At 35.7% G+C, this 26,595-nt stretch overlaps 1 protein-coding gene across 5 annotated transcripts in view; it reads right to left on the bottom strand.

Annotated features, from left to right (window-relative positions):
- NAP1L4 (nucleosome assembly protein 1 like 4) overlaps window positions 1-26,595 on the bottom strand; it is a 35,162-nt gene extending 8,567 nt beyond the window's left edge. For 2 of the 5 annotated variants that reach the window (XM_081335657.1, XM_081335655.1), the window contains exons 1-13: window positions 26,393-26,595; window positions 22,145-22,178; window positions 19,784-19,845; window positions 19,176-19,275; window positions 18,334-18,475; window positions 16,974-17,060; window positions 15,173-15,304; window positions 13,790-13,861; window positions 10,579-10,718; window positions 6,169-6,314; window positions 3,777-3,799; window positions 3,140-3,259; window positions 1,581-1,610 (exon numbers count right to left, since the gene is read on the bottom strand). In XM_081335657.1, the coding sequence (XP_081191783.1) occupies window positions 1,581-1,610; window positions 3,140-3,259; window positions 3,777-3,799; window positions 6,169-6,314; window positions 10,579-10,718; window positions 13,790-13,861; window positions 15,173-15,304; window positions 16,974-17,060; window positions 18,334-18,475; window positions 19,176-19,275; window positions 19,784-19,845; window positions 22,145-22,158 (1,068 nt within the window). In that variant the 5' untranslated portion in view covers window positions 22,159-22,178; window positions 26,393-26,595. Of the gene's footprint in view, window positions 1-1,580; window positions 1,611-3,139; window positions 3,260-3,776; window positions 3,800-6,168; window positions 6,315-9,600; window positions 9,765-10,578; window positions 10,719-13,789; window positions 13,862-15,172; window positions 15,305-16,973; window positions 17,061-18,333; window positions 18,476-19,175; window positions 19,276-19,783; window positions 19,846-20,193; window positions 20,292-22,144; window positions 22,179-26,137; window positions 26,158-26,392 lie in introns of those variants that run through there. The other 3 variants (XM_081335658.1, XM_081335656.1, XM_081335659.1) reach the window with 3 other exon arrangements.

The following is a 26,595-nucleotide window of genomic DNA, read 5'->3' as shown; positions in this document are numbered from 1 at the left end:
TGCTTTGTAATATTAAATGCATCTGTTATCTATTAGATTTTCCTGTCTTTTCAGAGAAAGGAATATAGTCTTTATGATAAGTTAATGGCATCATTTAGGTGGATTTTTCTGTTTACAAGGTTTGTCAAGCAAGCTTGTTACCTGAGGCAGTTTGATTGCTAAATATTTTTATAACTTTTGAAAATATTTGAGATCAAAGAGGGGTTTCAACTAACAAAACTGGTAAATGCTGTGAAATGTGAATGCTGCTTTGAGAAGATGTGATAAACACAAGTTGATCTTTGTACTGAAACTGATGACATAGACTATTTAACATTTCCTCTAGCTAGTCTGACAAGAAGAAAAATTGGAATATTTTTTTTAGTATTTCATTCTTTTTAAAAGTAGCTAAAAATATCAGTGAGACTAAAACAGCACCTTTCCAAGAATGAACACATTGCAGGTATTTTTCTCCTTCTTTTCTCCTGACTGACCATGAACTTTTTCAATTTCTCAATTATCGATGGCTATTAATAATTCCAATAAGCAGGGCTTTTTTTCTCATAGAATCCTCAGAACAGAGTTCCGGCACCTTTTTTGGATGGAACCTTGTAGGGTAGGCAAAGTGGGTTGTATGACATGTGTGAGTTCTGGCACCTTTTTCTTTTACAAAAAAAGCACTGCCAATAAGACTTTCAAAATGATCAGTAGCCTGTCTACAGATAAAAGTGCTTTAAAATGAGTGGACTGTTCCTTCCCATGTTGCAAAGACTTTTGTCTTTTGAAATTCTGCTGCATCCAAGTTTGGCAGAGGGATAAATATTGCAGAAACTTCTCTGGTCACTGAAGAAGCTACAGCAGCTCACTTACAAATAAACTCACTACACTTGGCCTCCAAAATCTGATAAACATCCATCCACACCCTACACCGGAAGTCTCAGAAAACAGGAGAAAGAAGAAACAACAACCAGAAGGGGGCAAAGTAGGATGGTTCCTTTTATCAATAATTGTTTAAAAAATGAAAAAAGGGGGGAGAATGGGAAATAGAAAAAAGACCTATCTCTGCTCTATATAAGCGAAGGGATTAATAAGGAACTAAGAAATGCTCTACAGGAGGAGGGAATGAGAGTCAGATCATATGGTTTCTGCCTTTTCAGAAGCAGATCGTATCTACAGAATATTTACCACTGAACTATTTGTAATTGAGAATTAATAAACATAGAATTCTTCTGACTTCAGCCTACTTTCTGTCCTCCTATCGTTTGGGAGTAAAATTCTCAGAATTGCACTTAACTTCTTTTTAATGTAATTGTAAAATAAACAGTGTTGTGCTGATTTTCAAGAATTCTAGCTCTATAAGTCCTCTAGCTGCCCTGTCTTTTAAATATACACACAATAGCCAATTTGTTATTGCTGACTTTGATACTGAGGTATTACATCTTGGTCAATACATATACACATACAAAACACAAAAATTAAGGTTAATGTTAAGACCTCAGATTGCTAATCCTTGTTCTAAAATGAGTCTCCTTGATTATTCAGTCTACAATATTTATTATGTATTCTACTCAATAAAAAATATTAAACCAGGATATACTCACCTCTTCTTCTCCTTCCTCTCCTTCTTCAAACTAATTAAGGATGGAGTAGAGTAGGGAGGGAAGACAGAAACTCATTTAGATATTACTTTACACTCATTACATGTAGCATTTATATGAATATTTGAACCGTATTTTTTCTAAATCTACCTATAAACCTCTGACAGTTTAAAGCGTATCAGACTAATACCTCCATAAACAAATTAGTGAATAATTTAATATATCTTTCTACATTCCAATAATTATATCAGAGAAGAGAAAGATGAATAGATCACTTATCCTAAATATTGCAAAGTACTTTCAATAGATGTGAATACTTTTCTATTTCAATATTCATCGTGACTTGAGGAATTTCTATGAGGTTTTGGTAAATGTTCAATCGACCAGTTGTCTTTAAGACTGCAATGCCAATATAGATGGAAATCATTGACTATGACATCTCAAAAAGTTGAGCAAGGCTGGACCTAATTAGTATTTAAGATACCATCAAGAATTATCAGGCTTGTATACCAGACAGGTAAGTTGGGAAAAAAAACATGGAAGAAGGTAATAGCAAATCATTTACCTATTATTACTGAGAAAACCAGATGCGTTAAGTAGCCAGGACCTGGGCTGAGCCCAATTCAAATGAATCTCTACTTTTTACTTTACTGTACTTAAATATAATATTAAAGTTCTTAATAAACATTCCTGCTTGAGAAGATTCTGTATTTTGCATAATTTATCTTTTTTTCCATTTATTGTTTTTTAAAGCTACAAAAAGGTATAGTTGTCATACAAACAGCAAAACTGTCTGTAATATTTTCTTTAAGATAGGATAATGCACTGAATAAAAGACTACCTGGTACGTTCTCAGTCCCATATCACCCCACAGTGGTACGTTCAGTGAACAGCACTATATAAGCCACTCTTTTCAGACTCAGCATTTCTACACACATCTATTACGGTAATATCAACCTACTGGTAGAACTATTGCTAGGATTACTATTATACCGGACATTGAAAACTTAAGTACTATTTAAATATTACAGCAATTGCTGGAAATGATTTAGTCCTCTTTATATATTAGGGTCCAATGGGTGAAGTACACACTGACCCAACTTCTCATGTTCTTGTTCAGCCCAGGTTTTGTTGAATGATCATATACAGTAGTAATAAAATGCATCTAGCCAAATGCATGAATTAATCTATTTATAGTATGGACCTGCTCTATTTCATGTAGTATACGGTAAGTAATAAAAAGCAGAGTATATGCAAACCTCAATTTTTGTTTCCAAATGATGTTTCATCATTCATGCCTACTAAGTAAACACAATTCTTACTGGGAAATTTTTGAGGACAGTATTGCCCATCTAGTTTACTTACAAGGTGCAGGACTCACGTATAGTGGGGAAATTACCAACTTTGAACTAAGAATTAATGTATTATTAATCTTGACTTTAAAGCTTCGAATTTTCTTTTTTTAATCAACAAAATTTATTATTATTAAAAGCAAATACAATGCCTCTATGCAAAAATAAATACGTAAACAAATAAACCTGAAGTAATTGGAAGACACATACGTTATCATCATCCTCTATAGCTTCTCCAGTGAAATAGAGTACAGCACGGGGCACTATTCTTTCACGGAAGAAGTGTCCAACTTCAAAATCTATGGCTAAAGTACATTCTGAATCTTCATCCTGCAAAAAGAAGAAAAGAAGAAATTATGAGTCTGTATAACTACATCTATCTTATCATCAAGAAATCATTTAAAACGAGTAATAGAACTGAAATTGAAATATTTTGTAGACTATAGATACGCATTTCTAATTTGCAACTGCTAAAAAAGAGAATTCTGATTTATAAAAAAGCTTGTCTATTCCCCAAACTTTCTATTTTCAATAACGTATCAAGTAATATCAACATTTTATCAGAAACAGCCCTTTTTTTATAAACCAGTCAAAGCTGTAAACCTGTTTTTGAAGCAAAAAAAATATTGTGAACAATTATTGACTAGCTTTGGAGATCAAGTAGAGATTACATAATGCTTAGAGACCAAACACCAGAGAAAAGGGGGAAAAGAAATAAACAGAAAGCTATCACTGAATTGATTATAGACTTTATGCAATATGGTTAATGAAATATTTGATCTGAACGATCAAATGTGAAGTTGTAAAGCTGAACTCATTATTTTAAAAAAAATGAAATTAAACTTACCAGTGATTCTCCATCTCCTGAAACTACAGGGGAAAAAAAACAAATGTACTGTAAATTGATTATAAAACAATTTTTGTGTTTCAAATGCTAACCTGTATAATATTTATATGAATAGATAGATTTAAAAAAAGATCCAAAGTATGTTCTAGTATACTGCCTTTGTGAGGGGACAAATAGGAATCCAATGTAAACTCTCTCCCTTTGTTTCCTAAACCAGCAGTTTAAGCACAAAACACTGGAGTCAGAAAAATTGTGCAAAAGAAAACTGCAAAACATGTCTGATTCAACATGGAAGTAGTTTTAGCTGAATGGATAAGTTTGTATGACACTAATATTTACATAATTAAAAAAGAGATTTGTGTTAAACTTATTATTTCCATGTAGAGGAGATTCAAAGGACATCTAATAATAAATAGCATTGTTTAAATGCAATACCAATGCTCTGATATAGTTGTATCACTAATATTAAATCATATCTTAAAGGATTTATTCAAAATTATCTATAACCCTATAGGGATGGTACTATGGAATCTTCTTTCTCTTATTTGCATTCACTATGATAAGAAAGATAAGAAGAAATTCACAACATTGTGTTAACTTTATTTTTCTTGATTAATAAAATACAGCTCTCTTGTCCAGAAAAATCTGATAACAAATATTCAAACTGCTTTTCCAAGTTTTGTTGTGTCTTTTCCTAGTTCAGAGCCATGATCCATAGATTAAATAACAATTTTGCATTGCAACTAAGTAAGAAAAGACATCATGTGGAAAAGCTAGAATCTAACAAGTAGGAACTATTATGTTGTTAATCCCAATGCTTCAATTTTTAGGTTGTTGGAAGAAGATGACATACACCAGGATTAATATGTAGCTCAAAGTTATGATTCATGGTATGTGCATGAAATACATCTAAGATATTGCACAACACTGTTTTATGGATTATGAGTGATAACCAGCTGAAGGATCCCTAATAACTTAATGATAGTTAAATTGTGTCACCTCTTGGTACAAAAATACCTGACAGATAAAATAGTCTTCTCTTTTCAGCATTATGGCTCATCAAGAAAAGGTAGTATGTATTCTGGTGTATAGTTAGCTTTTTCCTTGCAATCTACTCAGGGTTATATGCTTGGGTGGAAAGAAGCAAATGAGAGAAAGGGGGCATCTTTTTAAAAAAAGGTAGCTACAAAGCTGAATGTGTATTGATAAAAGGAAAGCCTTCTGATTAGCTATGCTAAGAGAAAGATCTACTATACAACCTTCTATACACATGCATGTTATTCTACTTCTTAATATTCTCTCTATTCACTGTTCTGAATAAGCAACATTATACAAAGTTCATAAAAGAAGTAAAGATCAAAGAAATTAAAGGCATAAACAGGACAGCCAATCCTGGCTTAAATTAACAGCATTCATTGAGGTTCTCAATACTCCACAAATCCTTCAAATCATTTTTGCTTTAACCATGCTATACAATGCTTCATATACTTCATTCCATTCTTTAAGCTTCTTGCTTCTAAGAATCTCCCCAAATTTGGATCTTACAAATTTGATTCATTATCACCTTTCATACTCCTGTAAACATCACTTTACAATTAACAAAACTTACTATGGTATTTTCACTGTTACAGCATCATAATTCACTGCTAATAGTGAACATGGGTGATGGACTGCCTAGCAGTTTGGAAGCAAAATGTTCTACTTAAAAATAAGGCAACAGCTTCTAAATATGCCAATGCTATTCCTAAGCATTCAAGCAAATTTCAGAATAAAGAAAGAATACATAAAACAGCTTAGTGATCTTTCAATACCAAAAATGTTGTGAGTAAAATAAGAATAATGGGACAGAAATTTAGACTCAAAATTAAAACTGAATAGAATATATTTTAATTTCCCACCAGATTATGTAGGCTAAAGTGTTACGATCAGAGGAGAGAGATTCCTGTTTTTTATTATTATTTAGAATATTTACATGGTTATCCACTATCGGTGACTGGGCTACTTACAAACCGCCTGTTAAGAGCTTCAGTGTCTCTCTTCTGCATGTTAAAGCTAATCATGCTCAGGTTCAGTTCATGGTTTGCAGCCATTCCCTGCTCTAAGCCTTTTAAAGCACCATATATATATTTTTCCCAAAAGGATAACTCCCTGCAACCTCCCTTCCTTAGTGATTTTAAGTGCTCCACAAAACACTGCAAGTACCTCATCCAGGTTAACTACATCATGGTCCAAATTAAGTACCTATTCTGAGCTGGAGGCTTATTTCTGTAACCGTTACAACATTTTGCCAGTTCTAACTTGCTTTGACTCTCTAAATCTTTACAAAATCTACTCAAGTCTCAAAAAGTTCAATATTATAAAGTAAGGACAGAATAAATTGAATCAATGTTACCTTTAATTGGACTGAAGAAATTAAAAAATGAGTCATTAGGTACTTGTTTAGTAATTGTTCGGACAGTGCCTCGACCCTTGTGTTTCTGTTTCTTCTTTATTGTTTTTACTGTAACATTTTTTCCTTTCTTCCAATCAATAGTGCATCTGGAGATGAATTGAAATTATATATCAGTGACATTAAGGAAATAGATTTATCGCTCAGGCTAGTATTAGAAATGATGACAACAGCAGCCTTCTCTTGCCCTATAACAGTATTAGAGCTATCTCCAACTACTTATGAAAGAATGTGAAAGGAACAATATAATACAGAAAGAGACATTAAGAAAATTTCAGATTTCTATATGTTTAAACCACAATATTGAAAATAAAATGACAATATGAAGATGGCATTTTAACTGATAAAATTCTGAAAATGGAATAAGGAGGCAGCAAAGAAACTTCAGAATGTTGCATAGGCGGTAATGTTTGTAATACAAAGATATTTGAAATAATCAAATTATTGCTTAAAATACTAGAAAACTTTTGAATTTCAGACAGGAAATTTTCCAGTTCTGTGTGGAAATGCCAGAGATTAAACTCAAGATATTTAAAAACATGATCCTGCCACTGAACTAAAACCCATTAAGTACATTTGAATTTTTAACAACTTTGAAAACTTTGTTTGTAGTAAAGAGCTCTTTCCGTACTACTCCATACTGCTTTGTTGTGTGACTGCCATTGACAGCCTTCCTGTCAGCTTCCCACATAAGCAAAGTGAATGGGAAGCCAGCAAGGCCATGGGGTAACTCTTGTAAGTCAATCTCACCACTCTTTCTCCTGAGAACCCACTATAGTCAGATTACGCTTACCTCCTAGATTGCATGTCTGCAACACCCAACCACATTCAGTAGCAGCCACCCCACCCCTTGCCCAGCTACACTCAACCCACACACCCAGAAGCAACTGCTTCCCACCTGGACACACTTGTGCCACAGCAGCCACCCCAATGCCCTCCCTTATTTGGGAGCAACCACCACCACCCGGCTGTGTTTGTGCTGTGCCACCTGTTGTTGGGAGCAGCTAACTGCTGGCTGGCTGCGCTCAAGCCACAGAAGTCACTGACCTGTCCACTGGCCTGCCTGTGAGCTGCCCAGGGCTTACAACTTCCTGCCAGCTTCTCTATTGACTAGGCTTGTTGGAAGCCAGCAGGAAGTTGCGAGCAGGTCCTCCCTTAACAACTGCTATCCTTGCTTAATTACAGCAACAGGGACTACAGGGATTGCCATCACTAAGTGATGTGGTCATGTGACATCATGCTTTATGACTACATCACCTAATAGTGGACATTCTAGTCACAATTACTGTTATTAAGCAAGGAATACCTTTTCTAAGCAGATGCAATTGTTTGCCTAAAAGTACACTACAGCACAATGCTTGTAACTTTAAAAATCTTTATCACTTTTTTAGATCCTACTTGTTTGAATCACAACAATTAAAACAGCACTATATTAATACTTCAGTAGTCTTATTAAGCAGGGAGTAGCTACAATTCTGCACGTAAGAAAGTGCAATTATCAAAACAAAACAAAGGAGACGCTATCATAAGAACTGACAGAGGAAGAATCCTTTTATAAGGTAGGCAAGGTGGAGCAATCCCAATGAACAGACCGACAAACAGACCCAAATGCTGTAAACATATACTACCCCACTGGGGCTGAGAAATAGCTTTCACATTTTTAGAGGAAGCAAGGGTTAGAGAACAAGAGATATGATGGTGAACCCCTTAAAGGCAAAGAGGATACAGTTTCAACTCTATAGAAAGAAAGAAAGAAAAAGAAGAGTCCTGTGACTGTTTTGTAAGGACCCAAAGTAAACCGATGTCCCAGTTCAATCCTTTTGATTGCTAAGTGTGCTGTCTGCCAGGAGCAAGAATCACAAAGGCAAACATTTCCGAAGTTGACCAAGTTCACTGATAATTATCCCTGCTTACTAATAATCATGGGACAAATTATACTGCAAAGAACAACTACAATAAAGCTTCAAATATTTAAGAAACAAATTCAATACCGGGAGGGGGGCGCTTAGTGATGTTCTTTTCTTCTAGTCCAGGGATGTCAAACTGCCGGCCCGCGGGGCGGATGCATCACGCCGAAACTGCGCCCACCCCATTGCCGGCAATGGGGGAAAAGTCACGATATGTTGCGCGACGTCACGTGACATTGCGAGTTTGACATGCCTTTTCTAGTCCATGGAAAAATATTGGAAAAGGAAGTACCAGGCTGCTGACCCAAGATGGGCTGTACCTCAGAAAGACTGATAAAACCATCTTCAACTAAAGGCAGTGAATTTGATCAGGAGAGCTTTAAAGTGAAACTTCTAGGGGCTGGAAACAAATTCTTTGAAACGTGGACTCAAATAAAGGCTTGTCTAACATGCAGGGAAAGTAAGAATCTTGCTTTAATGGAGCCTATTAAATTGCTCAAATAACAGGGATTTCTTCAAAAAGCTAATGACCATTGTGTATAATAATGTATAACTACTATTATTCACAGTATAAGAAGTAAGGAAAAGGAGTTTGAATGCCTACTATAGGAAGGCAAATATATCTAACGGACATAAGAGAAACCTGGTGGGATGCCTTCCATGATTAGTATTCAGTAGTTAAGCATACAATTTATTCAAAAGGTTCATCAGGGAATAGATGACTGGAATGAGGGGAAAAATGAGGACAAAAGCAGCCAATGCAACTGCACAAAAAGCAAAGTATGAGCTAGGATTAATAAAGAATGCCTAAGAACAATGAAAACCAGCTACTTCAGATATGTTCAAAATAAAAACAAAGAATCAGTGCATCAGCTGATCAATAAAGTTCACAAAATGTTAACAGGTAACAAAGAGACAGAATTACTTAACTCCTATTTTGACTCATCTTCTGCAAAAAAATATGTTTTCTATCAAGAGATTGTAAAGAGTAGGATGAAGGGACAGGATTGAAACTGGCTACTGATAAAAACATATTTGGAAAATATTTATCTTAAAACACCCCTGACCAAGTGAACTGCTGCTGAAAGAATTAACTGATGATCTGATATTAAACGTTACATATCATCTCTTGAGAAATCCTGACAAATTAAAGAAATGCCTCATGATTAGAGTGGATGAACCAGGGGACTATCGTTCTGTCAGTCTGACCTCAATACCTGGGAGATCTTAGGGCAGGTCACAAAAAGATCGGTAGGTAAGCATCTTGAAAATGATGTGATAATTACTAGACGTCATTATCAGACTAATTTCATAATACTTTTTTGATGCAATAACTCAATAGATTGTGGAATTCTAAAGACGTAGCTTGACTTTTGACACTCTCAAAGTACCCTGTGACATACTGATTAAGTGTGAGCATGACAAATAAGTAGATAAGTAACTGGCTCCAAAGTTATGGAGTATTTACCAATGATTTTCTCAAATTGGAGAGACATACTGAGTGGGGTGCCATAAGGATCAGTCAACGGTTCTATATTCTTCACTATTTGTATTACTGACTTGGATGAACTGGTGAAGGGAACACTTATCAATTTTGCAGATGACACAAAATTGGATAAGACACCTAAAAACCTAGAAGATATAAATAATATTCAAAATGATCTTGATAGGCTAGAGAAATAGTATGAAAGAAACAACAATGCAATTTTTCGCTTCGGAAACAAAAATCAAATACACAGGCATAGGATGAAGACTTGTTATGTATGGTATGGCACCTGTGAAAAAGCTCTTAAGAATGCATGCCAACAGCATAATTTAGTTGCCAAAGGTGGTTCTTGCAATTGGTTGGTGTATATATTTGTGCAGTATACAAATAAAAATATATTTTTAGCTGCATAAACAAAATTATATTTTAGCTGCAATTCTGTGATTGCCAAATCACAGAAATAAACTATTTCATTTTAATTTATTACCCTAAGTGCCATCCAGTTTTAGACAATGTATTTTTGAGAAGCATTTAAAGAAAAAAAAATCAGAGAAAGAGAACAAATCCTGATCAGGGGGACCAGAAATCCTATGAAGAGACATCGAAAGAGTTCAGCATTTTTAACAATGAGAAGAAATGATAGGGGAATGAGGTGGGAATATAATAGTACTCTTCACTGGATTTAAAGTCTGGACCCTGTGCTGAACAAGCAAGACTGAAAATCAGAAATATTCCTTTTCAATTGTTTCTATGTCTTAAAGGCTAATCTGCTGGAACTGATTAATGTAAATTCATTCTAAAATGTTTGTATCCCCCACCTTATTAGTAATAACTATTATCATTTCCTTTTCTACCACTCATTCTATCTGGCAGAATAATTTACCCTATTTTATATTGTAACCACATTATGATACAATCTGATTAAAATCTAAAAAAAAAATCTTTAAAACATTTCCTTACCCCTCACAATCAACAATTTCAGGACCCTCGAATGAAAATGGATCTGTCTTATCTGGTTCTGATTTCATCTTGTAGGTTTTTGTCAGAACTGAATTAGTAAAGTAGTCATTGGGTTCGAAGTGAAACTCTAATGTAAAAGACTAAAAAATAGTTCATTAAAAACACATTAAAAAATGTTCATCAAATTTTCTGGCAGACAGTAAAGAAAAACAATCAACGGTGAGTTCAATGGAGTATCTGAATTGACAATCGGCAGCATGATAGATGAATAGGAACAGATTATCAAGTCATTCCAAAATGACATGGTTCACATAAGTCAGGAAATACAAAGATATGAAAATTTTATAAGGGGTGTGGAAACCTTCTAAACAGATTCTTTGGAACAGGCATTAGTCCATTATGAAATATAAATTTCTGAACTGCTAAAGCACAACAATTCACATGGAACTTTTAGAACATGTTCTTATTTGTATCTCTTGATGTATGCATGCAGTCCTTTGTGTAGCTAAAATAAAAATGAAGTGGCTCTGCATGCACGTACTGCAGATACAACACGTGGCAAATCCTAAAGTATGTGTATAAGCCTGGAAAAAGGTTTACCGTAATATTTTTGAGAAGAGATATTTCACCTTGCTACCTAGCTTTCTGAAACATTCCTACTTCAAAGTTTACAAATTCCTGTTAATTTATTATCTAGTAATTTGTAACAACTCTAGGGGCCGGTGCTCATCTCTGTTTCAAAGCCGAAGAGCCAGCGTTTGTCCGAGGATGTCTCTGTGGTCATATGGAAACGACTAGCACGCATGTGCAGGGGAACCTTTACCTTAATTTATAACAAATGTTATAAAGCAAGTCATCATTACTTCCACTGCTAATTCCCCAACCAAGTTACATTGTAATAATATTCATCTAATTTGGTGAGACTTAAAATTGAAAAGAAAAAAAAAGCTCACTGTCTTAAGTACATCTTGCAGTTCAGATGTACTGCTTTTCTATTCAACAAAAATGTAAACTACAGTGCTGGTGCAAGACAGGATTATAATGGAAAAATGGAATCTAATTTTAACCACTTGTTTCTTCATCCCAGAATTCCTTGAAAAAATCCTTCATATAAGCCAACCTGTTATTTTCTTCTTAGGACTGATTACATGAAGAGCCTGTTCCCTGCTTTCACTTTATTTTTCCCTTGCTTAGCCACCTATTTAGGAGTTCTGGAGAACTCTGAAGCTTACACATAATTTGTGAGATCAAACTGATGTATTAGAGGTTTCACCCTAACATATATAGTTTGGCCTACCTTGAAGAAATTGGTGCTTCATTCCCTCAAGAAATTACAGCCTGTAACTCCTGCTTGAGAGACAGGAGGCAGCCTTTACACAAATGCATCCTGTGCACCAGTTACATCCATTCTTGAACTGGGAGGCACTGCTCATGGTCACTCATGCCTTAATTACCTTCCATTTGACTACTGAAATGCACTCCATATGAGGCTGTCCTTCAAGCATTTGGAAGCTTTTGTTGCTCCAGAACATAGTGGGATATGCAGTTTTGGACACGTCAGTATGTCCATGCAAGATCATTGCTGTGCATGGTGCACTGCCTCCCAGGAGGCTTCTGACTGTGATCTTTAAAGTGCTAGATAGCATGGTATATAATGCCGCTTGGGGGGGGGGGAGCGAAAGCCCTAATAAGCAGGCATATACATAGAATGAAGGCTATTGCTAAGCACATTGATTTGTGCTTAGATTGTAAGCCGCCCTGAGTCTTTGGAGAAGGGCGGGATATAAATGGGATTAAATAAATATAAATAAATAAATAAATGGTACCAGGTTGCATATGGGACCATCTCTTCCTGGTTGTATGTCTATCTTAGCAGATCTGGCAAAATGGGCATGGTACCACTAGTTACACAGTAGCATCTGATGGGATTCACAGAAACATGCCTTCTTTGTTATGCTACCTGCCTTAGGGAATTGAAATATGCTCATTTCCCTGTTGGCCTTTTGCAAGGCTATGAAGATCTGGCTCTTCCTCCAGACATTGGGGTCAGGACTCTGGCATGATTGCATGTGTCTAGTGATGCTGTGTTTCAGCTGAGTCTCGATGCAGTTTTATTTTTTGGTCTGTTTTTTTTAATGAAATTCTGTTTTTGTTTGACACCGAGATTTTTGGGATAGTCACATGTGTGTGTGAGGGGAGGGGGAGACATACACAGAATAAATAAATGGAATAGATAGAATAAATAAATAAAATACAACCAGAAAGATTAATGCCAAACATTCATGAAACAGGTAATATTGAATTAAATGCAAACATGGGCAGATTATTCTTCTAAGCAATCAATAATTTTTTTTTATTTATTTTAATTCCATTTCGTTTCTACCTCTAAAGACTACATTAATAAAAAAGACCTTAACCACATTTCAATAAAAAAACTGATGTTTTTAATTGTGTAATATCTGTACTAATTCTAATTTCTTTGTAATGAAAAATGCCGGGAGCTTTGTTATAAAATCATAGCATGACTACACAGTAATTTTCTTATTCCAAAGCAAGATTTTTTAATTATTTATTTATTTATTTAATTCCATTTATATCCCGCCCTTCTCCGAAGATTCAGGGCGGCTTACAAGCTTAGCAGTAGCCTTCATTCTATGTATATGCCTGCTTATTAGGGCTTTCGCCCCCCCCAAGCGGCATTATTACAAAGTCAGCTTATTGCCCCCAACAATCTGGGTCCTCATTTTACCTACCTTGGAAGGATGGAAGGCTGAGTCAACCTTGAGCCTGGTGGGACGCGAACCTGCACTAATTGCAGGCAGCTGGTGTTACTTAAGGAGACATTAGCCCACTGCTCCACCAAGGCTCTACAGAATATTTCAGCATAGGTATTGTGTACAGAATATTTAATAGGTCTACATCATTGTGGAGGTATTTAGCTATCAGAACAAATAACATGGGGAATGTTTGTCCTGTCTGTTTATGAGGATACAGGTAAAAGTTCAAATGTTAGATTATGGCTTTTTAAGGTGCCCTTCATTAAATAATAGTAGCGGTAGGTGGTGTATTGTGGCACTATACTACTACTTAAGAATTGTTCCAATACAGCAGGATCTTTGAAAATATGGCTGAGAAAACCTAATATAAAAAAACCTGAAAGCTTCCATTAACTGCCAATTTACATTAATATTTGAAGTTAATCAATACTAACCATAGGCTGTCCTGGCTCAGAAAATTTCACTTTAATGTCTTGCAGATGTTTTAGAATAGGTTCATCATATTCCTAAACATGAATGGAAAATCTATTATCAAAATGAAATAAATGAGTTACATTTCAATAAAATAACAAACTACATCTATATGCAAATGTTCAGTTTTGATTTTTTTCCTTAACTCTTAAATGAAATACTTTCTAAATAAAATGCAAAAGGCTGAAGAATTTGATAAGTTACATACTAAATAGGCATTTACAAAATATTTTGGCCTAAGCTGTTCTACATTTTAAACAGTTCAATTGCTAAATTCTTTGAAAGTGTTCTGAAAATGAAAGCTGTTTCTGGTTCAGAGCACTTCCAAAATGCTCAAATCTGTTTGATGACAAAATATTTGAAATAAAATATTCTACACAAAAATACTAGGTTAATGTCACAAACAAAGGTTTTTAGCTGTACTGTCAGCAAAACTAGGTAAATTCTACCATGTATTCATATGTACCTTAGATGTTGTACTCTTACCCAAACGCTGAGACTGAACGTGGCAGACTAGTCAGAGATGCACCAGAAAGTGTTGATAAAAAATAATTTACATAAGCAATGCTTATATTTGGGGAGATAATACAAAAAGAAAGCAAACATGCAGTTTGGATTATCTAAAAAAATAAATCCTATTTATTCTAGAAGAAGGGTCCCTGACCTCCCAGACTGGTACCGGTTTGTGGCCTCTGAAGAAACCAGGCTGCACAGCTGGAGGCGAGTCCCAGCTATCACAAAATACGGCACACACGCCCCCTGGTCACATGATCATGATGTGTGTCCCTGGCAATGCACACATACTCCCTGGTGACACGATTGCCATCTGTGTGCCTGGCAGCCTGTTCACATTTAACAGCTACCAAGTGTCATTTGGTCACATGACTGCCATTTGCAATCTTCTCTGCTAGAAAGTCACTGGAGAAGTCAGCAGACAAGGTTGCAAAACTTGCCAAGATGACACCCTCTCATCTCTGAGGGCTGGGCTGAAAGAGTTCCTTGCTGATCCATGTCTGCAGCCAAAATCCAAGCAGGAACAGAGCTTGAACTCCTTCTCTCTTTGATTTCGCAGAACTCTCTGCAGAGGCAGACAGAGAAGGACCCCAAGCTCCATGCACCTCAGCTGCTGAAATGCAAGCAAGCACAGAGCTCAAAATCCCTTTCCTTACCTTCACGCTATTCCGCCGTCCACAGAGGCAGGAAGAAAAAGATCTCAAGCTCCATGCCCATCTGAATTTCGGCAGCCAACAAATGACATTTCCAAACAAATGAACCCAAGAAAGATGTTTAGGGTGTACATAATACATCATGTACACCCTAATCAAAGTAGCCATTGAATTTGTTACCTGTACTAATTCACTCAGCATGTCTACATTTCTAAATATTGTGAACCAAAAATCTGGGATTCCTTTAGGATTTGTCTCTTCGGTTGCTCCTGCTTCTTTTTCTTCTATTACTACTTTGTTTTTCAGGTCTCCCTAGAAGATACAGAAAGGCATTTATATGAGTGTGAAAATTTTACGGAAAAGCTTCCAAAATATTTTAAATTTATTAGAAAAGAAAAATAGCTCATTTAATCCTTCACATTTAATAACGAGAAGCAAATAGATTTAATAAATGAATAAAAAAACATAATTTTGTCTAATATCACAGTTTGTTTGTTGGTTTATAAGATTAGTGCATCTAGCAGATTTGAAAGTATACAGGAAAGGTAGCTCTGTTCATTCCCCTATTTCTAAAAGCTGTCTCACCTTCCATATCACACTTAAAACAGAAGTAAGGTTTATTAAGAACAGCACTCAGAATTACCATGTGGTGCCACTCTGGACACAAACGATGAATTTGACAGAAAAATGTTAGTGCTGTAACATTAAATAGGCTTTGGTGTTCGGATATGATCTCTCCCAGCTTCTCTGAAATCTCTTCTTGTCCATGATCTATCAGCATAGCCTCCCCAGCCCCAGGTTGGGTGTCTTTAAGGGGTATCCTATGGTCACTGTCCTTGTCTATTTGGATGGAGTATGAGCTTCATCTTCTTGCTTAGCACCGTGGAGCATTGGGAGGTTGAATGGAAGTTCTCTCTGAGATGGTTTCCCCTGCCTTGTGCCTTGCCCTTCCATGTTTATTAGGCCCCTTCTTTTTTATCTTCTGCCCTCTTTCCTGAGAATGGAATTTTTCGAAGATGACGACAAAAGTGGGAATGAGCCCTCCTAAAACTTTCACGGACTGGTATCCTTAAGTTTCTTTAGGGTTCCCACCTTCTGACAGAAGCCCTTTTAGGTGTTCCTCTAGTTTCCCAACATCATGCTGGTGTGAGGAGCAGGTAGGACTACTTATGTTTTGGAGCTCACACAAGTGGAAAGGATCAGGCTTCATAGTCAGAAAGGAAGGCATCTAAACTCCAGGGTGAGCTACTACCACTGATGCTGTCTAAATCTTTCCCTTAGACATCTCAGCAATTTAGTTACGGGCAAAGAGATTAGAGACTCTACTTGTTACTGGGCTGTTCTTCCTAAAAGTCAGGAGCCCAAGGACTTCTACTTTTCTTATCATCATGTGGGATCCACACGGGATCAAGCTGCATAACTTGAATTAGGCAGTCGTGTAAATGCTACGACCAAACAAACAATTCTCTTCCTTTTCACCAACACGTGGAATGTATTCAGGTATCATGCATTAAGCCATAAGCTGATTGATTGAATGTGTTGGGTGAACTTAGCTGTGATGGTTTGGAAACTGTAGACAAATATTACATACAAATTACCATGATTTGTACAACAAAGCACAGTTAACAAGATGAAACTACTTGATGTAACCCGCGACAGAGACTACAAGCAGGCAAAATAGCCAGTTTATTCTCGTATCAGGTTTTATTTTAGCACTGGAATGGAACCCATTAGCAGAAAAGGCTGTCACAACAGGTTACGAACAGTGCAAATGATACCATATTGGAATAATAAAATTAAACTGAAAACATTTAACAAACTTCTTGAACAAGAGTTGGCAATTCTGAAATTACAGAAAGGGAAATGCCTCAGAAAGCACTACCATAAAATCTGACACAAGCAGCACAAATTAATTTGATTGTTCGATAGAAGTTATTGTGACTACCTCAAAATATTTTAAAGTTTATTTATTGCCACTTACAGCTAGTTTCTCTTCATCTTCATTTTCACTGTGCCATTCTGCCTCTGCTTCGGTAGGTTCAGCATTACCAATGATGAAGTCACTTCTCTGCACAAATTACACAAATTGTAGATACATTATCCAACAGAGCCTAAGAACGCTGCAGAAATCTGAAAACAGTGATCTCTCAACTACATTTTTAATGGGTTAGTAGAGGTGTGAAAACATTTCAAAGTTGAAACATTCTGACCTCACTGCTATAATCTCATCAGAATTGAACAGGCTACAGGTAGCCCTCAACTTATGACCACAACTGGGACTTGAACTTCTGCTCCTAAATGATGCAATCATGAAGAGTCACAGCTGCTTTGATGACCCTTTTTTTTAAACTATGGCTATTAAGCTATTCACTTAGTTAAGTGAATCCAGTTTTCCCACTGACTTTGTTTGTTGGAAGCCACTGAGAAGGTTGCAGATGGTGATTCCATAACCCCTGGAACTGCAACAATCACAAATACATGCTGGTGTCCAAGAGCCTGAATTTTGATCATGTGACTGCAGGGATACTGCAATGGTTATAAGCACAGGAACCAGACATACATCAGTTTTTTTCCAGTGCTGCTGTAAATTTGAACAGTTACTAAATGACCGTTTTTTAAGATGAAGACTACCTGCATTCTATCATTCTTGGAAGCAATAACTCATGTACCAATAGCAATTGTACCAATTCTGGAAAGATCAGACTGCCTGTTCCAATGTTGGAGCAATGTTGGAACTGAGGCTGCAAAAAGTCCATTCCAAATTCAAAAGTGATCATACTAAAATATTTCAGCCACAAAATTTCTTGCATATTTCTATGAATTAGTAAAAAGATCAACTATTTAACAGAGAATGTTGTACTACACCTCTACAGTCCCAATTTATTTTAAACAAAACAAGCAGTACTTTGAACAAAACACAGTACCACAAAATAGTATTAAGAAGGGAACACTATTTTAATACTGGTATTACTGGTTACCTTTTTATTTATAACTACATTAACCAATCTAAAGCTAAAATTGAGTTGCATTTTTTTCTTTAAAAGACAAAGAACTGGGGACTGTTATTATGCATTAGTTGAATAATGCTCTAATTCACAAGGCCCAGAAGATTCATGGGTTACCGTTATATGGTAAGAGAATGTCAATGATCTTAATGCATAGCAACCAATCAAACATAGATATCTCAGAAGATACAGCCTTGAATTATATAAAAGGGACATGCTCTTGAACACAAAATTAAAATTTGGAAGGGCAGCAATTTGTCTAGCAGTCTTTTCCCTCATCAGTATTTTTAATTTAGAGGATTGCAAGCAAATTTAACAGTTCAACTAAACCATTACCTTATCAAAAAGGGGTTGATAAAGAGCTGCATATTTTCTCTCTAAATCATGAACTTCTTCATAAAATTTAGCTTCTATATGTGCACATTTCACCTGAAGCTGTTTCAAGGCATCAATTCTTCTTTTTACTGCTTTTGGTAAGCTGATAATAAAAACAGTTCACTGAACAATAGCATCAAATTTTTATTCAACATAATTTGCTTTACATTTAAAATTCATATGTAATTAATGCAGAAATACCTAAAGGAAATATAAATTTTGTGGCTAAATGTGAAAATATATACCGACACGGAAGTTGAAATAAAAATCTAACATTTCTCTAGACATTTATGTCATCTTGTAAACCTAAGTACCTCTTCTGGCTCTTAAAAATACAAACTGTTCAAAATTTCTGTTGTGATTCTTTGGGGAAAAAACAGGGCCAAAGGAAAATAAATATATTCAACCCCCAACACTTTACAGCAGTTTCATAGAAAATTAATATATGCGACCTGTCTCTTCCAATATTAAAAGTTTTAGACAATCTAATTTATAAAAGAGATACATTTCAGAATTTCAACTAATTTGTAAAATGAGTATTTCAGTATTCAGTATACCCAATAGCAATGTTTACCACAGTTAATGTCAGAAAAAAGGAAAAAATTGCAGCAATAAGGAAGATCAAAGTTAGAATACATGCAACTGTAACCTATAAATACATTAAGAATAGTGTGCATATATCTGGTCACATTACTTAAAAACTGGAGAATCTGCTTTCTTTGGTCTTAGGTTTTCCTTGCTACATTAAGAAAATCACTAACCATCTGGACCTCTTTTTCAGGTGAGAGAAGTTTTTCACTTACGTTTCAATATAGCTGGAAGGAGTGTGAGGTGCATTATCAAGTCGATCTTGTAAAGCTGCCAAGACTTGTGGATTCTGCATTACTTGGTCTGTTAACTTTTCTGTAAAAGCAGTACATTACCTAAATTATAAACCTTTAATGAATTTTAAGGCTGAAGTCAACATAATATTGGAGCACAAATAAATAAATCCTGCTTTTAAGAAAAGCTGGAGATCTAATCATTCTCTTGTACTTTCTTCTGAATACTTTCTTATAGCTTTGTTCTGTGCTTTTAAACCATAGCTGTATCTTTTGCAGATGTAAAACTTCACAAATATTGATTTTTTAAAATTTAAATAACAAAGATTTTCTGCTAAAAAGCAACAAAATATACACTTATTTTGTCTCCACCCTTCTCCTTCCAGAAGTCTCTTCATATCACTTCTCTGCAAACAGGATATAACCTACTGCAGATGAAAATGAGAATGAGCCAAATACAGAAAACTAGTATAGGTAGGTACCAGTTACATGTTTCCTCCCTGTATCAGAACTTAGATTAATATAACCTCTGGTAACCAAATAGTTAGTCCCTTTCTTTCCATCGTCTGAAATAAGTCTGAGCCATTTACCTTTTTTATCACCTGTGCCTTTAGCACTTTCCACAGAATCTGAGGCAGCATCTTCTGCCCTACTGTGAAAAATATTTGAGACAAGAACAAAGTTGTTAAACTTCAGTAAAAAAATCATGTATATACTTGATTTCCCTGAGACACTAATAGACTATGCCAAACATTTAATTTTTATGTGCCAATAATAAGCACAGAAAGAACATTAGAACTGGGAACATAGTGCAGAGAAATTAAACCAAAAATTCACATTTTCAAAGTTTCTTGACAAAATAAGCTTCCACTGATAATATATTATTATTTCTAATTTTAAAAGTAGGCAAATATTTAAATTAAGCAGTTTAACAGCTGGTACAAATCCAATGACCAGTGAGTAAACAGACCACTGCTAGAAAATGTAAACAAATAAACACCTTATGACTACTTGATATGCTCTGGCAATTTTCTACAGGAACAGGATTTGCTTTCTATCAGTGATTAGAAGTTTGAATGCCCAAATATATTCACAAAACTATAAAATAAAAGCATTATTTAGGAAACAGATTTTAAATCACTTTATAAAATTATTTTTCAAAATGCTTCAGGTAAAAAATAGGCTGCTACAATAAAGTAATTATTAGCAGTCACACTCCCAAGGAAAGGACATTCCTTTTTCTTGGTGTTATAATTTTCAACTCTGTTGGGCTAGAAACCGAAGGTAAACAACAGCAAATAAACTTACAGTAAAGCCAAGCTGGTATGACAGAAAGCATTTCTTTAAATACTTCACTAACAACCAATCATAATTTTCAAAGATTAAGGTATTTGAACTGGGCTCAAAGAAACACAGTACTGTAGTATTAAACTCTTTTCATATTGGCAAGGCAGAACCAAAACAAGGATATTAGAAAAAACATCACTATTGGACTTTAATATCACATATAACAAAAGCTGAAAAACTATTATAAACATGGCTAACTACCTTTCACCAAGAGAAACCTGCCACACCAATGATTACTTGATTAATGGTTAAGGCAAAAGGCTTGAAAGCAACAGACCCTGAGTTCAAGTCCCATCTTAAGTCATGAAAGCTAAATGGGTGACTTTGGGCCAGTCACTCACTCTCATGCCAACCCTCCTCATAGAGTCCTTGTTGTGGGGGAAATAAGAGGAGGAAGATGTGTTGGATATGTTCATTGCCTTGAATTATTTGTGAAAATAATAAAGGTGGGATACAAACAAAAATATGGATGCAATTAGGAATCTAAATTTCAAGTTTTTCTTTAATAAATGTACCGTTGGATCTGAACTTGTTGAAAAGCATTTTCAACATTAAGTCTAACAGAACTCTCATCTTGTCTCAATTAAGCTTCAGTTCATTAGTTCTTCAGACTATTACTGAATTTATACCTTGGATTAGCACTTCCTTAGCCTCTAGTGACCCAAATAAGAAGCTTAGCTTCATTTCAAATTTTCAGATATGTCCCAATAGCTTCATAGATAAGAAAATATGAAACGTTTTGGAAGGCAATAACAAATATTGAACTGAAATCTCCCCCTCAATCCTTGAGATACCTAGTAATACTGTTACTACTACTCATCTCTAGAAATAATCTCAATACGCCGGTCAGTATAATCAAGCCTATTTCAATGTCAAGTTAGTCCCAAGGCAAAAGTAAAATAAGCTAACCTATTGCTTCTCAGCGATCCTGAAACTGAACACAATTTATTTTGTTTCTTTTTATTAGGAAGGAGTTTTAAATAATCCAAGATGAAAATTTCTCTCAAACAGATATAGTCAGCAATAATACCTAATAAAGGATCCTTATTGCTAACAGCCAATAGTTATGTAAATAGGGAGTTAATTGAATCAGGACTTTATCTTATCAACTGAATGCAGCTGATGCTTTAGATCCTCAGAAACTGATCTGCTACAATGGATTTTATCCTTGAAATGTTTAACAAAGTGTATGATATCAAAAATCAAAATTCTTTGCAATTCTCCTATTAACAGAAATTAAACACCACTCAACAATTGGAAGGTAACAAGACAGCAGTGAATGGTCTAAAAATAGTTGTGGCCCATCTTCTTGGCAAGTATAGTCAAAGTCATGTATTAAGTATGAGACAGTATTATTCTAATGCACACAACAATTAAATGATTCAGCACACGTCCCCAATACAAGAGCAGAATAATCTAAGTGAAAAATGATACTACTAAAAAGATTAGGAAGCAGACGAGCTGTAAAAGCAATACTGAACTACATTAAAAAATACTTTCTACAATCCATATTTTAACATATTTCATTACATTTTCAAACATATTTTCCATGAAACAATTTCCTTATACATGAGCTTTTTGAAACAGATGTTCAAAGAGCTTACCTGTTTTCTGCCATCTGTAAGATCTTTTATCCACCTGTAACACAATGCATATAGTTTAAAGTATACAATACGTAGAATGTCTATGTAAAATAAAAAAGGATTATTATCAATGCAATCTATCATTTTCAGTAGCAGAGATCTTCTTATGTAATGTCAATCAGAAATGATTTTCACCAATTTTTCCAAGCATGTAGCCTAGTAGTTAGCCAAATTTTCAGAGGACTGCTCAAACATATATAATACCACTTCAGAAAGCATAAGGGGAATTAACAAAAATCACCTAGACCCCTCACTTTCATGCAAAGAATTTCCATTGAATAGGAAGAATATGCCAGGGTCAAACTATGAAATAGTATCAAAACTGAGAGCTTGAAAAACCTAGCTCTCCAAAGCCAACATTAATATTATGACCCAGCTAGATGATAGATTGACATGACGTTAGGCCAGACCAATATTTAGATAAGATCCCCCCCCAAGAAATACCAGGATAGTAAACTATATTAGGAAGCTCCCCCGTTCTCCCCCCCAAATCCTGGAAAAAGTCAGTGCTAATTCATTTCTATATTGAAGTTATCAGCAGTTGAGTTCAGCTTGAAGATTTAACTTTTTAAGTATTGTGAATCTACACAGAAATGATTTTAAGGAACATGCCTATATACAAAAGGAGATATACCTATTATTATTGTACTCTAAGACAAACCAACCAATCTACATTATACAATATTTTTGATATTCCCTATTTTAATGTATCTGATCAAAGGCAATTACAATGCAAAACTGAGCATCTATTTTTAATTAAATATTAATTAAATGTATTTTGATTTTAATTAAATAAAATATTATTTAGAACAAGAGAGAACCCAAGACTGGTTGCAAGAATATACTATTGGCCATAAATATTAAAAAATAAGTCCATGTCTGAAAGCGTAATCAGAATTGGATTACAAAATGTAGCTCAGAATTATATCTTAATTAAAATAAAAACTAAAGTAACCTTACTCCAAATAGCACTTTACTGAAAGCTACTGGAATACAATGTTATTATGAAACATTTAAATATAAAATTATGAAGTATTATGAAATACTACTCACATTCAATTACCACCCAGACCCCTTCTGATGAATATGAGCGATTAAGTATGAAATGTAAATAATTATATTAATATTTAACACTAATCTTTTAACATTCAGAAATCTTGCTAACATTCTATCAATAAAGTAAGAATCTCAAATCTTTTTTCACCAGTCTTTGCAAAGAGTCAGGTTTTACTTCTTGTACATAAGTACTATCATTCTTTACAGTATTGAACTCCCATTAGCCATCCATTACAAAATTCTTCCAGTTCACAACAGATCCTGACTCATTTCACAATTACTTTTAAGCTTCATGATTGGGATTTTAAACCAGAGGATTACTTGAATTAAGTCCTTCAATGGTCATGTGATCAATTTTAAAGTAAGAAACCATTCAACTATTGCCAAAGTGCTACCCTTAAAATTTTAATTTTAGAGAGCAGATGACAGGAAACGTACATTTTTTTCAGCCTGTCTACAAAAACTGAAAAGTTACGCTTCCATTTGATCTGTTTGCCTGACACTAAAACCTTCTCCACCAGCTTTAGAGTAGGAACCTACAATATTGTACTGGCAGATACCATCCCAAAGGTGATTGACACTACTGTAGTCTATATAAGTAATATTTCTCCCCTCTTGTTACAAAAGCAAAATACTCTTCATGTTTACTATGAAGAAAGTCCCATTAAGTTTAAAATAATTTTAAATACAGCAAAATTTATCTAGAATGATATGGTACCATAAAAACTTATTTCACTATTGTATATGCTTTCATGGATTATCATATGCATTTATACCATCTATTTGAGTTGGTATTTGGTATTTCAGCTAGCAACTGTTTATATTTTAGAGGTGTGGCATACAATGAAATATTTGTTATAACTACACCTAAACATCAGGATTCGTATACTGCCAAGCCTATTTTATGCCATTATTTTGGCTTAATGCTTATAGTGTCCAACTAGAAGTTTCTGAAATGCCCACAAGCAGGAGGGTAAGTTATATCCTGACCTGAAGACCTGGCTCTTCGAGCTCTCTGGCCCAGGCTGAGAATTTTAATTTTAATTGGTTTTTTTTTACTTTTTCAGGGACTGTTGTAATTATTTTTAATTGTTTTTAACTTTTGTATTTCCTGTTTTAAATATCCTGTAAACCGCCCTGAGTCCTGTGGGAAAGGGCGGTATATAAATCCAATTAAATAAATAAATAAATAAATTAGTATTGGATGCGTGCTATATCCAGCTGGGAGGTACTATTATGTTTTCAAGAAAAAGAGTCCCATTTGCAATTTTTTTTCCAAGAGTCATCACATCTTGTGGTACTGTATCCCATAGTTCAATTATGCAGTGTGTGTGTGTGTTTAATCGCTGACTTATAACCACAACTAAGCCCAAAATTTCTATTGCTAAGTGAAACATTTGTTAAGTGTTTTGCCTCATTTTACAACTTATCTTGCCACAGTTGTTAAGTGAATTACTGCAGTTGTTAAATTAGTAACATGGTTAAGTGAATAGGGTTTCTCCATTGACTGTCAGAATTTTGCAAAAGGCAATGAGGTGACCCTGCAATTGTCAAAAAAATGAGTCAACTGCCAAGCATCTGAATTTTGACCAGGTGACCATGAGGAGGCTGCAATGGTTGTGTGAAAAATTATCATGTCACTTTTTTCAGTGCCGTTGTAACTTTGAACTGTCACTAAGTGAACTGTTGTAAGTCGAAGAATACCTGTTCCCTTAAAATTCTATGGAGCTTTCATTCTGAATAAAAATCGATATGATCAGGTGCACATTAAATTTACATTGCTACACTTCCAAAAACAAGGCAGAGAAAAGTTATACAGGAGTTCTTCTTCAGTTACTGTTCAAAAATAATTTTATGACCAATCCTTGCTTTATGACCTTCCAGGTCTATAAAGGAAAGCTGAAGAAAAATCATAAGGACAATGGCGGTTTCTCTTAGTGAAGGCTTGGCTTAAAACTTTGTTCCTGGTTCAACTGTAATAACTAAACATGGACTACCTGTACAGCACTGCAACCATATCACAAAACAGACATAAGTATTAACAGGAAGTTGGTGTTCCTAGGAATGTAACTCAACATGTCTAATAAAATAAAGTAGTATCAATGCTAAAATTGTTTCCAAAAGCCATGTTTTATAAATTAGCTATTTCTGCACTAGAGAATTTCAGTGTGTAGGACATTCAATACATTGAATATGAGTTTTACATTACACATTCAATTTTAAGATTTTTTTCCCCACAGACCAAAATTAGTTTCAGCTCATTACTTTTATGTCATTTTATCATCTTCACTGGTTTCTTTCAAACTTGAGGCAAGTAGGAGCAAATTAGCTGAGCTTACAAAATGTGCAGCTTTTACCGGAGACTCCCATCATCACGCTATAAACTACGGTAGAAAATTATGGCTTCCGTTAGGGAGCTCAAGAGTTATAAATCCACAGGAAACAACGCGAGGATATCTTTTCAAGACAGAGGAAAGAAAAAGGGGGAGAAAAAAACAGGAGGAAAATCTTCTCAGGTTAAATGTTAAAGGGCTTGCGTCAAGGGGGAAAAAACACGTTCATCACACGTAGAAGGCATTATTAACGTAAAGGAAATTCCCGCGCTTGTATTTCTCCGCATAAACCTTCGACCACGCTATTTAAACCTAGGTGGCCTACCCAGCCGAGCAAGAAAGCACCAAACACATGGCCGAGAAACGGTAGAGCAGGAAGCGAAGACCAAAGGAAAGGGACCGCCCCGAGAAGTGGAAACCAAGCCTCTCTCCTCCCACCCGCATGTGGCAACCTGGGCGAGAGTCAAGACTTCTCGCCTTCTCCGGTCCGGAATGGACCTCACGGCCGCTCCTTAAAATGGTGCCCGGACTAGGACTGGACTACCTCACCCGCTCCACCACTTACTTCTCCCGCTAGCCGGGCCTGGCACACGCACGGGGGTGGCGGGGAGGAGAGGGGGAGAAAATGAGCGGCCGGCCTCCCCACCCCACTGGCCGTCGTCGTCGTTATCATCTTCCTCTCCTGCTCCAGCCGGCCAGCCTGACTACCTGCCGCGAAAGCAAAAGAAGAAAAAAAAAGGCCGCCGCCAGCACGGTCGCGTCCCAACTCTTCTTCCTGCAGTCTCCTCTCTCTCTCTCTCTCTCTCTCTCTCTCTCTCACCTGGTCCGGCCTCCGCGTCTCCTCACGCCTGAAACAGCAGCAGCCAGGCGGATCCTCTCACAGACTCTCTCAGGGCTGCGCCGCCCCGAACAAGACCGCCTCCCATTGGCTAACGTCGAGGCACCTCTCCCTCCGCAGTAAAAGCCACCTCGATTGGCGCAAGGTTAGCAGCGGTAGCCGCTCCACACGCGGGACATGTTGAC

This window comes from Vipera berus, assembly GCF_964194415.1.
Source record: "Vipera berus genome assembly, chromosome: 1".
NCBI lineage: Eukaryota > Metazoa > Chordata > Lepidosauria > Squamata > Viperidae > Vipera > Vipera berus.
The sequence above is the reverse complement of the archived record's forward strand: the minus strand, read 5'-3'. Positions and strand labels throughout refer to the sequence as shown.